We start from the raw sequence: 12,419 nt of genomic DNA, 5'->3' as shown, positions 1-12,419 counted from the left end.
TTTAACTCTTCCCGTCCACTGCTGCTGCGCCGACCGCTACACATTCTGTCATAAGTAATTAAATTTCCATTAACCTATTGGAGATCCCATTCTGATTTTTTCTGGAGTTATTAAGAATACTCCAGTGCACCTAGTAGGCATTTTTTTAGATTTTTAATAGGGCTATTTCACATTGATATATATGTTTTAAAAATTGAATTATAAAAAAATATTTGTAATAATTATATTAAAATTAGTTAGTAAATAATTAATAAAAGACAGTACTTTAAGCTTTTAAATGCATATTTCAATAAATTTTAACGTCAATATCGTCAGAAATATGACGCTTTAAATGTTGCATTGTGCGACATTTTTAATGAATTTTAACATGTAATATTTTAAAAACATGTGGACTTAGGAGGAAATAAAAATAGACTTGTTGGTTTATTAGACCCATAGAGTTAGCAAAAAAAATATAAACGCAATCAGAAATATGAAGGTCAAAATTTGTATAATTTTGTGCGATTTGACGTGGAATGACTCTATAGCAATATGTAAAGTCAAACAAAATTCTTGGGAAAACTTCTGTCAGGAAATTAATAGCCTGAGAGAAGCAACTAGAATCCAAAGAATAATGGATAATGACAGAATAAATCCTATAGGATCCATAACTAAACTTACATGAGAATACACAAGCCCACCAAAAGAAACACTCAATCTTTTACTTAATGTGCACTTTCCTGACAATATGCGCGAGCGCTCCAGTCATAATGAAGAAAAAACACTAGGCTCAGCCCATCTTCAGAAGACTGGAGACTGGCAAAAGATACTGACACAGTAACAAAGATTAAATGAACAATAAATAAATGTAGCCCATATAAATCACCTGGAGGTGACAGCACCTTTCCACTTTTCTTACAGAAAGGGCGTGAAACCCTCTATATGACGTGTGATTGTAAAGTTTTAAGACTGGGCTTGTAATTTGAAAATGACAGTAGTACCAGGCTATTGTGATGGATATCCTTCAAAGTAGGCCTCTTCTGACTGAACACATCGACTCCAACAGTGTTTCCACTTTTGGAAGCATTCCTGGAAATTTTCCTTCTTTTAGGGTGTTAAGAAGCCTCTCTGTATTTGCCTGCATCTCTTCAATTGAGTCAAATCAGTTCCCTTTCAGCGAAAATTTCAATTTATGAAACAGGTAGAAGTCGGCACGGGCTATGTCAGGGGTATAGGTAGGGTGTTAAAACACAGGAATTTGGAATTTGGCCAAAAATTCCCTGATTGAGAACGCACAATGAGCCAGTATGTTGTCATGGTGGAGGACTCAATTCTTGTCTCACCAGAATGCAGGTCTAGTTTTCCGCACATTTTCGCGAAAATGCTCAAGGACACTTTCATAGTATTCCTAGTTGACTGTCTGCCTTCTAGGGGCAATTCGTGATGCACAATACTCGTAGAATCGAAAAAAAAAAAAAAAAAAAAACAGCAAAATTGTCTTCACATTGAACAAACTTAGTCACGATTTTTTCGGTCACAGTGAGCCTGGACTCTTCCACTGCAATGATTGTGCCTTTGTTTCTGGGTCATACCCATAAACCCATGATTTCTTGCCTGTAATTACCCTATTTAACAAATCTGGGTCATTTTCGGCCCGAATAATCAGTTCTTAGGACACTTGAAGTCAGCATTGTTTCTGCTCATCTCACAACAATTTCGGAATTAATTTTGTGGACACTCGACACATGTTCAAATCTTCGGTTAAAATTGACTGAACCACATAGAAACTTAAATTCAGTTCATCAGCCACTTCCCTAATTTTAAGTAGACGGTCAAAGCACACTAAATCGCGAAATTTCGCAAGGTTTTCATTGGTTTCTGAAGTGTAAGGCCAGCCAGATGGGGTGGGAGGGGGACCATCTTCGATTGATTCGCGACCATCTTTGAATCTGTTGAACCTAATAAAAACATTTGACCAGCTCAGACATTTATCCCCGAAAGCTGTTTTAAGAGTTCATAAGTCTCCGAAGCTGATTTCCTGGTTTTAAAACAAAATTTGACACAAATTCGTTGTTCCGTTTTTTCATCCATTTGCAAAATCGATAAAACCCACTGAGAACCGAAAACACCAGGCTGCCACTCTCTACCAAACAAAGATATCGTTCAGGACATTTCAAGAACAAAACAAGTTTTTTCTTTCACACTCGCGGGGAAAACCTAGCCCCTCCTATTGAGCAGTGGCAGTTCTTGTCTTAAAACTTCCCGATCACATCTCGTATTATATTATAACATCTCTTCAGGGGCAAGCCTAACCTTTGGCTATGTCCCACAAACCTAGAGACTTAGCAGAACAAATCAAACCGATGCTAAGGCATTTAGATCTACCTCTCTATAATAATTCCTGTTAGAAACAATGGAAAGATTAATAGAAAGGCATATTCGGAGTATAGTGTTGTTGGGAACACTTTTTCACCAAAATTAACATGCTTACCAACCTGGTAAATCCTGTAAATCAGCATTACATAATATTTTGGTTAGAATCAAGGATGCCATGGCAAGGAAGGAAATTACTCTAGCAGCATTTTTATATATAGAGGGAAAATTTGATAACACTTCTTACAGATCTATGATTAGAACTGTACACAATAGAGGTGTAGGAAATACTATATGTAGACGGATCAGTTGCGTGCTACATAACAGATATATTTAAGGAAAACACCTAGGAGAAACAAGAGAAATCATTGCCAACAAAGGCTGTCCACAGGGAGGAATTTTATCTTCCTTGTTATCGAGTCTTGTGGTTGGTGGTCTTCTCACAGACATGAACAGGAAGGGATATTATCTGTAAAGTTATGCAGATGATATAGCCCTTCTTATTATGGGAAAATTTCCTAATACACTCTCAGACATAGTGGACTGAAAATAATTAACAACTAGTGCATGAGCAAAGACCTTAAAATCAATCTCTCAAAAACAGTTGTTCCATTTACAAGAAAGAGAAACCTAAGCAAATTTGGTAGCTTAAGTTTGGGAGGTACTAATGTGAGAGCTTCAGAATCCACTAAACATCTGGGGATTACACTAGATTCTAGGTGGACCTGGAACAAACACATAAACAATAGCATCCGTAAACCAAAATGGTCACTTGTGACATGCAGACGCTTTATTGGAATTCCCACAGATTTCCCACTGCCTATATACAGATTGCCTTTGAAGCACTAGTATGGTGGCCGAAAGTTTTACAAAGCATAATAGTTACAAAACTGGCAAGTATACAAAGATGCCTGCTTATGCACTACAGGAGCTTTTAAAAGCACTCCCACAGGTGCATTTGTATTCGGAATTCTGTTTAACCTACCACTGCTAGAGATACTTTTCAAAGCGGAAGCTAGACTGGCAGCATATAGACTACTTAACACAGACAACTGGAGAAGGGGCCCACTCCCTCATCCGAGATGCTGTGCTGAAAAAAATGAGATCAGATCTCATGACAACACAGTAGGCCTACTGCTTTGACTGATCATTCGGGATTCATTTAGGATCCCGATCAGATAAGCAGAAACTGAGAAGGGTCCGAGCAGCCTTATTTGGTATACAGATGGCTCGCGTGCAGGAACCCAGTCAGGAGCAGGGATATACAGTACATGCCCCAAGACAAATGTTGTGCCTAGGGATTATGATAAGCAATCATAACTTTGTTATAACCATAAGCAATATAGTTTCACTTTATTTTAAAGTAATGAAACCGTACTTGTTAAAGCATTCAGACATCCTCTGACATACGATAGAGATTGCTTCCTGTTTCAACAGATTACAGAGTACAGCTTAGCTAACTCAGCATAGTCCAGTCCTTGAACATGCAGAAATGTGTACGCTTGCATTTTACTCGTAGCACGAACTCAGTCTTAGTAACAGCTGACATATAACGAAAGATAGCCTACATATATTATGCAGCGTCTCTCGCGAGACATCAATTTCTATTGGTTACTGGTAAATCAGAAACAGAGATTCAGTCGTGAGAGTTCCTTAAATCTGTATTGTTCTAAGTGACGACCGGAAAAGCCGATTTGAAATAATGGTTAAGAATCAGAAGCATGGTGTTTAGTGAATGCAATATACCGTCTTTTCAGGAGATTCGCGGGTAAAATAGCATCACTCTGTTACGTCACAAAGGATGCGGTTCCAGAATTTATAAATGGACATGAAACGTCCAAAATGCAGTCATTAGTTATTGATCAAGACAGCGGTCATGCAGTAGCGGTCGTAACTTCCCGATGTCCAGGAAGAAATTCCGAAAATGGCATCAACTGTGAACAGCACCAGGATTCGCCCTACAATCAACTGTAAGTAAAATCATCAGTTCAATCTTTAGACTTTTCATTTAACTAGTTCATCTTGGTACTTTAGAATTAACAGAAATTTTCATACTTTCTAAATCATTCAATCTCAATATTTAATAATTTGTCTGTAGTAAATTGATATCTTGTTAATAAACTTAGTAATAGTGAATTTCTACACTTGTGATTATTTCGAAAGCCTGAGATCACATTCCAAGTTGGAATCCCTCCTATCCATAAGCAAGTACAGTTTATAAATCATATTAGAGAGTTTGGAAGTATAACGCAGTGTCTGATTCGTTTGTGTTATCTTGATAGAGATTATAACTCGCGATTATCTCAAAGATAAGCCATCGGCCCTTGTCGTGGCAAGTGGCACGACAAATTACTGGTGTCAGATATGGTATAATAAATACTGGTGTCAGAATTAGTATAACAAAAATTGGTGTCAGAAATGGGCATAACACAAACTTAGTATTAGTCTTGGAATATATTGTATTGCTTTCCAGCAGAGATATTTGCTATCCTGACCAGCGCTCAAAAAGGAGTTGAGAAAGAATATAAAAACAAACATATTCTCATCTTTACAGACAGCCAAGTTGCCCTAAAAGCACTTGGCTCCCACTAATTTAAATCAAAGTATGTGTGGGAATGCCTTCAGATCCTTCTAGTACTGTCACAGAATAACTTCGTAGAATTACGATGGGTGCCAGTACATCAGGGTATTGAAGGAAATGAAGTGGACAAACTGGCCAAGAAAGGTGCAAATAGCTATGCTGGGCCAGAACCAATCTGCAGAATCAGCAAATCAACTGTAACAACCGCAGTAAAAACATGGGCCAGAAATAAACATCAAAGAAAATGGTTGGCTTATCCTGGTCAATCTCTTGGCAAAGATTTAGTCAAGGGTCAGATTTTTCCTACACTTAAGTAGGAAGAAACTGAAGAGAGCAGTTGCAATCATCCCTGGACATAAACATTTCAGGAAACATCTGCTGCTGCCACCACCACCACGACCACTACCACTACCACTACTATAGCATAACTTACTTATTATGGTAACTGACTGTTGTATATGCTTCAGTTGTATATTCTGAGCATGAAGACTTTCCAAAAATAACTGGAAGGGCATGAGTCTCTTCTTCTCCACACATCAATTGTACTTTCACAGCAATATTTCTAGCAGAACCTTCATGACACATAAAAAACAAAGTATGTAATGACCTGTCTTACAAGAAATTGTATTTTCTCATACAATCTAAGATACATCCAAATGTTCTGCAGTAACCAATACAATGTTATGTCTCGTCCCTTCTCTGGCTCAGTCACAGTTCAAAGCCATTAAAGAGGTTTCCTGTTTTCGAGATTATTCTGTGTTATTTTGAATACTGTCCAGTGTTTCTACATTTTTATAATAATGTCTGTAATCTGGAAACTTAAAAAGATATATGGTTTAGAAATAAAAAAAGTAAAATCATAATCAAAAATTTGACTTTTTCAGTACAGTTTACAAGATTTGGTGCAGGTAAACCTAGTGATAAGGAAACAACTAAGTCAGAGTATTAGCCAGTTAAATTAACTGAATTAAATTACTTTTACTACGGAAAAATACAGAAAATTTCATATTCACTGCCATACTATGTTTTGATAAAAGGACATTTTGCTCAATATCTCGTCTTCAGACGAATAAAAGTACGACTAACTCCATGTAACTTTCGTTCATAGCAGTGGAAAGTGACCACACTACATCTCTTCTCAATACTAACACTAATTACTTACCTGCACGACTAGCAAAATTCACTTCCTTTGGATATACATACAGCAAATTCCTGTATAAGTAATGTGGTACAAACACTTCCCTTGAAGCAAATTCCAGCACTTCTTTTGTTGGCCGGCCTTTTTCATCTGAAATTGATCAACAAACAATATACAGTATAATTTACTCAATGGTATATAAATTATCATCATAATGATTGTCGTAACAGCTTTCGCAAGATTTTATATAATTAAACACATTTATTCTACTTTCAATATTATTTCTTGTTGTTCAACAAGTGTACAATTTCAGCATTTTACAAGATATCACTTTCTCTCAGATATATTTTTTCCACTATGCAAATCTAGTCTTTCAGGTGAAGCTCCCCGTAAAGCAGATTTGAATAAGTTCAAGGGAAAAATTGTTCCGGGGCCGGGTATCGATCCCGGGACCTCTGGTTGAACGTACCAGCACTCTACCAACTCAGCTACCCGGGAACTCCACCCGACACTCTGTTAATGTACACAGTTACTGTGTACATTAACAGAAAACCACAATTCCAAGTCACACAGAGATTGTGTGCACTCGATGTGGGTCTCTGGCGTTTCGTCAGCCCACGCGAGTTGTGTGGATATAAAGGGAAAAGTCGAGATGGTGTCGGGTGGAGTTCCCGGGTAGCTGAGTTGGTAGAGCGCTGGTACGTTCAACCAGAGGTCGCGGGATCGATACCCGGCCCCGGAACAATTTTTCCCTTGAACTTATTCAAATCTGCTTTACGGGGAGCTTCACCTGAAAGACTAGATTTGCATAATATATACGTTACTGTGTACATTAACAGAAAACCACAATTCCAAGTCACACAGAGATTGTGTGCACTCGATGTGGGTCTCTGGCGTTTTGTCAGCCCACGCGAGTTGTGTGGATATAAAGGGAAAAGTTGAGACGGTGTCGGGTGGAGTTCCCGGGTAGCTGAGTTGGTAGAGCGCTGGCACGTTCAACCAGAGGTCCCGGGATCGATACCCAGTCCCGGAACAATTTTTCCCTTGAACTTATTCATATTTTTTCCATTTGATCAGTTTCTTTTATCTATTTCATAAATCGGAAGCTTTGAAAAAGAAAGACGTTAAGTTAATCTCCGATCACAACTGAGTTCAAAATGGACTCATATACTCAGAAGTGCTCTATATCAGGCTACAAACTCAATTTGTTTCTAACTCAAAAATGCAGTCGAAGTACTCATTTCAGTTCATTACAAATCCCATTAAATAAAGAGAACTGTACTTATTATGCAGCCATACACAAATTCATTGTTGCAGTTGCAGTCGTAATTAATGCAGTCACAGTTGGTCCATAAAACACAGTCTTTACTAGTAGCCATGGAGGAGAATGAGACAAATCCAAGTATTCTGTAATAATTCATCCATTCTAGAAAGGAAATTCAAATAATGGGATTATTGTAGTTAATTTCTGTCCAAATAAAAAGCCATCATGTGAAAAGAATAACAGAAGGCAGCTTGACAAGAAGCTTGCTTGAATGGTTACTAATAGAAAACAAAAAACAGTGAAACCTGGGAAGACATGGTTAGTAGGAATTATCAAAATCATGCAAAAGGGGTCTAGGACAGGAGTTAATAGAGAGAGAAGTAATACATAATACTGAGCACAGAAAGATGGTGGCAAACACACTGTTCTGGTATGGAGTTATTACACGACAGCACATTAACTAGCTAACAATGTTTGTAGAAAAAGAGATCTAACAAGGAGAAAAGCGTTTCGGGACCCATGTCGATATAACATATTTTCATCCTCTACATGTAAGGAATGTTTCTATAAAGTTTTGACACACTTTTTGTTACACCCTGCATACATATACCAGTACACAGACACACACGACTCATATCAGTCATAAACCCAAACGAATACTCATTATTTTAGATTATAATGATAAAGACCTCAGTTTAAAGGCTTCCCCACACAGACCTGATGAGTTCAGAACGGTATGCAACAATATCTAAATGAAAGCCCCTACACTGGCGCGGGATTCCAAAGAACGCGTTATTATCACAATTGGAATGATGCCTTGATACTTTGGTGAGTTCAGTAGACCATGCTGTATTACAGCGGTAAATAGTCAAGGACTCATCTTTGAAGGAAGAAGTTTTAGATTTGATAGCCATTCTTGAAGAAGGCGAAAGTGAATCCAATTAAGTATTTTACTTACATTAAATTCGCAAAGTTCTTGCCCTCAGTAGATTCAGAATGACATATACCAGGTATTTCATTCTGAATCTATTAAGGAAAAGAACTCTGCAGATTTAGTATAAGTAAAATACTTACTTGGACTCACTTTCATCTTTATCAAGAGAGACTGCCAAAAGCTAAAATTTCTTCCTCCAAAGATGGATCATGACTATTTACCACCACGATACAAGGAGGTCTACCGCACTCACTCAGTAGACTTAAGTACAGACTGCGATAACATTGCAACCCTCAGAATCCTGTGTCAGAGTGTCTGTGTGTTGAAGCCTTTAAGCAGTTTACCCTATTCAAGAATCGACACACCATTGCATTCACAGTGATGGCAGTCTCAGGATATAACACAACATAGCAATTTTCTACACTTGGAATTGTGATAAGTTAAATGGCAATATTCTGAAAAATAGTTCACAAACAACAGACTAACATCAAAGCTTTCTTATACACAACAAATATTACCTAAAAGTTATTTCGTTAATAACACCATTCAAATGGTGTGAACATACTCTTGTATATTGACTTATGAAAAGATTTTGACACTGATCTAGTCTTGTGATATGCCAAAACCAAGTTTCTGGTTGAATGTATATTTTAATAAATGTAACAATAAAATAATTCACTTAACTAATTCTATTCATTTTCCAACATAGTCACACAAATCTGTCAACATTAACATGTTTTGTGAAGCCATCACAGTAGAAGTTTGCAACCAAATCCTCACAGCCTTCTGAATTTATTCACCAGAGGCATAGTGATATTCATGAAGGTTACAGTGGGTCAAGTGCGGATTGTGTGATGGATAATGATATTAACCTTCTGTGTGACCTTGCATTGCTGTGTTGCAGGAAAAATTTTCTTTCTCTTGGAATCCTCTTTAATCTCATACAGCATGTAATGATTTTTTTTTTCGAAATTCTCGTCCAAATTTCAACAATACGTTAAAAGCTGCCCCAAACCAGTTTCCCTACAAATCTGACCATAAACTAAAAGAATTTTCTTGCATATGTCTAATTGCTGTTAATAGACATCCAAATAACAAGTTTAGAAAATAATGTTATAATATTTAAATTCAAGTAAATGTTTGGTTTAATTATATTAATAACCTCTCCTAAAGAAACTACGTAACATTGAAAACTTAACAAATATATATAAACTGTTTTTACCTGGATATGGTTGAAGACGAACCAATTCTGGCGTAAGACAATATTTAAGTTCATCTGGACATGGTGAAATATCAAGTTTCAGTGTACCAGGAATACACTTCAGTTTCTTCATTACTGAACATGGTCGCTTCAAGTCTTGTAAAAATTTATAAAGGTCTTCGTCTCTCAAGCGATCACTTTCCTGAATTTAAAATAAAACATTTATATTTTTCTAAATTATAAAGATTCATTCATATAGTGTAATCCATTTGCTTTGCACCACTGCATGCTATAGAGGCAAGTCCCCTTCTGAGTCATTGATAAGCATGTGTATTCAGATCATACCCAATATGTTTACAAAAGAACAAAGAATTTTCATTTATAAAAAGGAATGAATCAGTTTTTCAGTGCTATACAAAATATTTTGAGAATTTTTCCTGAGTTAATGCACCTAAGAATCTGACAGGTCATAGAACAGTACAGGACTGGTACTGAACAAAAATAAATTCGAAAACGCCACATTTTAAAAGAGGAATAAGTCGGTAATATCCGTATTCAATTAGAAGAATTGCCGTGAAAATGTCTCTCCCAGCTTTCTCAACAAACAGGGACATACAATACATTAGCGTAAAGCATGAGGTGTGAGCTTGAAGTGTAATGAGACCTACACTAGTGACGAAGTGTTAACTTTCAAAATAAGGAAAGGTTTTCCTCTGTAAATGAATCACAAATTATATTTAACTGCTTGTTTAATAGTGATCCTGTAGCTTTAAACTGAACTGTTGATCTGAGCAGTTTGATTTGTTCTTTGTAAATCTGAGCTGTAACTGCTAGGGGCCTGATTGCACAGCAGAAATGGACAATACTACATAAATCTATCAATAAAATAAGAGGCGAGGTCAAGATCTTTCCATTTCTGTTATTTCAGAATTAAAAATGAATATCAGAGCCATGTTACACTTTTCCACTAATGCTACATAGCATTTGCAGTTCTTAAATAGAATGTTTACAAACTTCTAGTGATAAAGGAACAACTTGTCTTGAGGAAACTACGTCCAGAAACATATTGTTTCACTAGCAAGGTGACATATCATGTACATTTACGTCACTTTGCCTTTGTTGAAACTTAAGTTTACGTACACATTATCAGAACTTGTGTAAGGGACAGCTGAATGTAGTCACAGAGAAGCTAAGCAGATTTACTGACAATGCTATCCAATAAGTCATCACCCAGTTCATACCACATTCAGCAGAATTCATCAACATTAACTGGTAACAGGACAACCAGAGGCGCAATCAGAACTTTTGTTCTTCACAATGACTTTCTTTTTTTAATTTTTCCCCTAGTAACATAATCATTTTTAAATGACGTATACGCTGTTCCCACCTTATAAAAGTCAATATTGCAAGAAGAGTTGAAAATTAAATTGAATTGCTAAATGCAGGAACATGACTGACATGTTCATATATTTTGAACTGTGTCACATTTATGCATTTAGCTATTCAATAGTTTAACAGAATTTCTTGCACGTAATTTTTGGCATTCCCCACTGTTATAGCCACAAAAAATCCCTGCCTACAACAATTGCATGAGCCCACTACTGCATGGGTAAGATTGTGCCTATGTTAGTATGTTAACTTTATTCAATATGAAATACTATCACTTACTTTTAATGATCTCCTTTGTGAGAATATCCTTAGTAAATAAATCAAACAAGAAAATTATTACAAGTACTGATTCCATAGAAATCACGACATAATGACTACGACATTTTGATTAACTCAAGCTAATGCAAATTGTTCGTTTTTTCTGTGCCATGTTGTCTAAAATGGAGTCAACTGATGGAGTTATGTTTCTATACAAATGTAGGAGAGTTAATCCATTTAATCCTGTCTCAAAGATTGTTTCTTAAATAATTTCGTGACCTGATAGGCTCACATATGTGGACAATGAAGAAAGATGTGGTGCTATTACGCATTCAAAAAATATAGGCATAATACCAAGTTAAAATTAATGGGGTCAAGGTATTACACAAATACGTTAAATATAATACTGTGCAATATTTACTTTCTGCTTATTCACTGTCATATAGTTCTGTATTAACTTCATCACATTTATAAGAGCAGGTTACTGAATAAAAATGAGTGATATGTGATAGCAGCCCCTGCTCCTCATCCATTGCAAGTCATTTCACCAGCAAAAGGTCCAACTGACTATCATCCTCGCATGAACTTCTGTGAATTATTGTGGAACCTCAGTTTACAAGTACTACAGTAAAACCTTGCTAAAACGTACCCTCTATAAAAAGGAAACATGCACAAACGAAAAATAAATTTTGGAACGGAATGATTTCCTATGTAAAATAATACTTTAAAATGGAAAAATGCCTAATGCGAAAACGGAATCATTTCTGGGCACCATTAATAAACCTGATTAAAACAGATAATTTTAAGTGTAACTCTTGCTAAATTCTATCAAACCATTTTTAATTTTGCGATAATACTATACGAAGTATGGTATAATTTTTTTTGTGTGGCTTTTCATGCAATGATCTGGAAGACTTTTGCTATTCTTTGTCAAGTGTTGGAGGTGAAGCTTCTCTAACCATGTCACTATTCTGTGCTTATTGTCAAGAACCTGGGCAGGTTACTGACCTCCAGTACCGTTACTTCTTCCAACCCTCTTGCATTTTCTTTCATTTATTCTGAATTTTGTGCTAACAAACCAATACAGTGATAAAGGACAGTGCGAGTACAATAAAACTGTGAATAACTGTATTGTAGTGTCAATTTAGTTTCATATTTCCGTTTATTTATTCTGAGTTTTGTGTTAATATGCCAATACAGTGTTACATAACAGTGCGAATAAAGTAAAACTGTACGATTTAATACAAAAGCCTAGATGACCAGTTCTACCACGGAAGAGTGGCTCCATAATTTTAATGGAGC

The 12,419-nt window shown here is 36.3% G+C and overlaps 1 protein-coding gene across 5 annotated transcripts in view; it reads right to left on the bottom strand.

Moving 5' to 3' along the window:
* Positions 1-12,419, bottom strand: part of Zir (dedicator of cytokinesis) — a 302,289-nt gene that overhangs the window by 238,555 nt on the left and 51,315 nt on the right. For all 5 annotated transcript variants that reach the window (XM_069836641.1, XM_069836643.1, XM_069836642.1 and 2 more), the window contains 3 exons: positions 9,492-9,672; positions 6,096-6,221; positions 5,367-5,505 (listed from right to left, as the gene is read on the bottom strand). In XM_069836641.1, the coding sequence (XP_069692742.1) occupies positions 5,367-5,505; positions 6,096-6,221; positions 9,492-9,672 (446 nt within the window). The remainder of the gene's footprint in view (positions 1-5,366; positions 5,506-6,095; positions 6,222-9,491; positions 9,673-12,419) is intronic.

Source organism: Periplaneta americana, chromosome 10 (genome assembly GCF_040183065.1).
Source record: "Periplaneta americana isolate PAMFEO1 chromosome 10, P.americana_PAMFEO1_priV1, whole genome shotgun sequence".
NCBI lineage: Eukaryota > Metazoa > Arthropoda > Insecta > Blattodea > Blattidae > Periplaneta > Periplaneta americana.
Note: the sequence above shows the minus strand (reverse complement) of the source record. Positions and strands in the feature narration are given on the sequence as shown.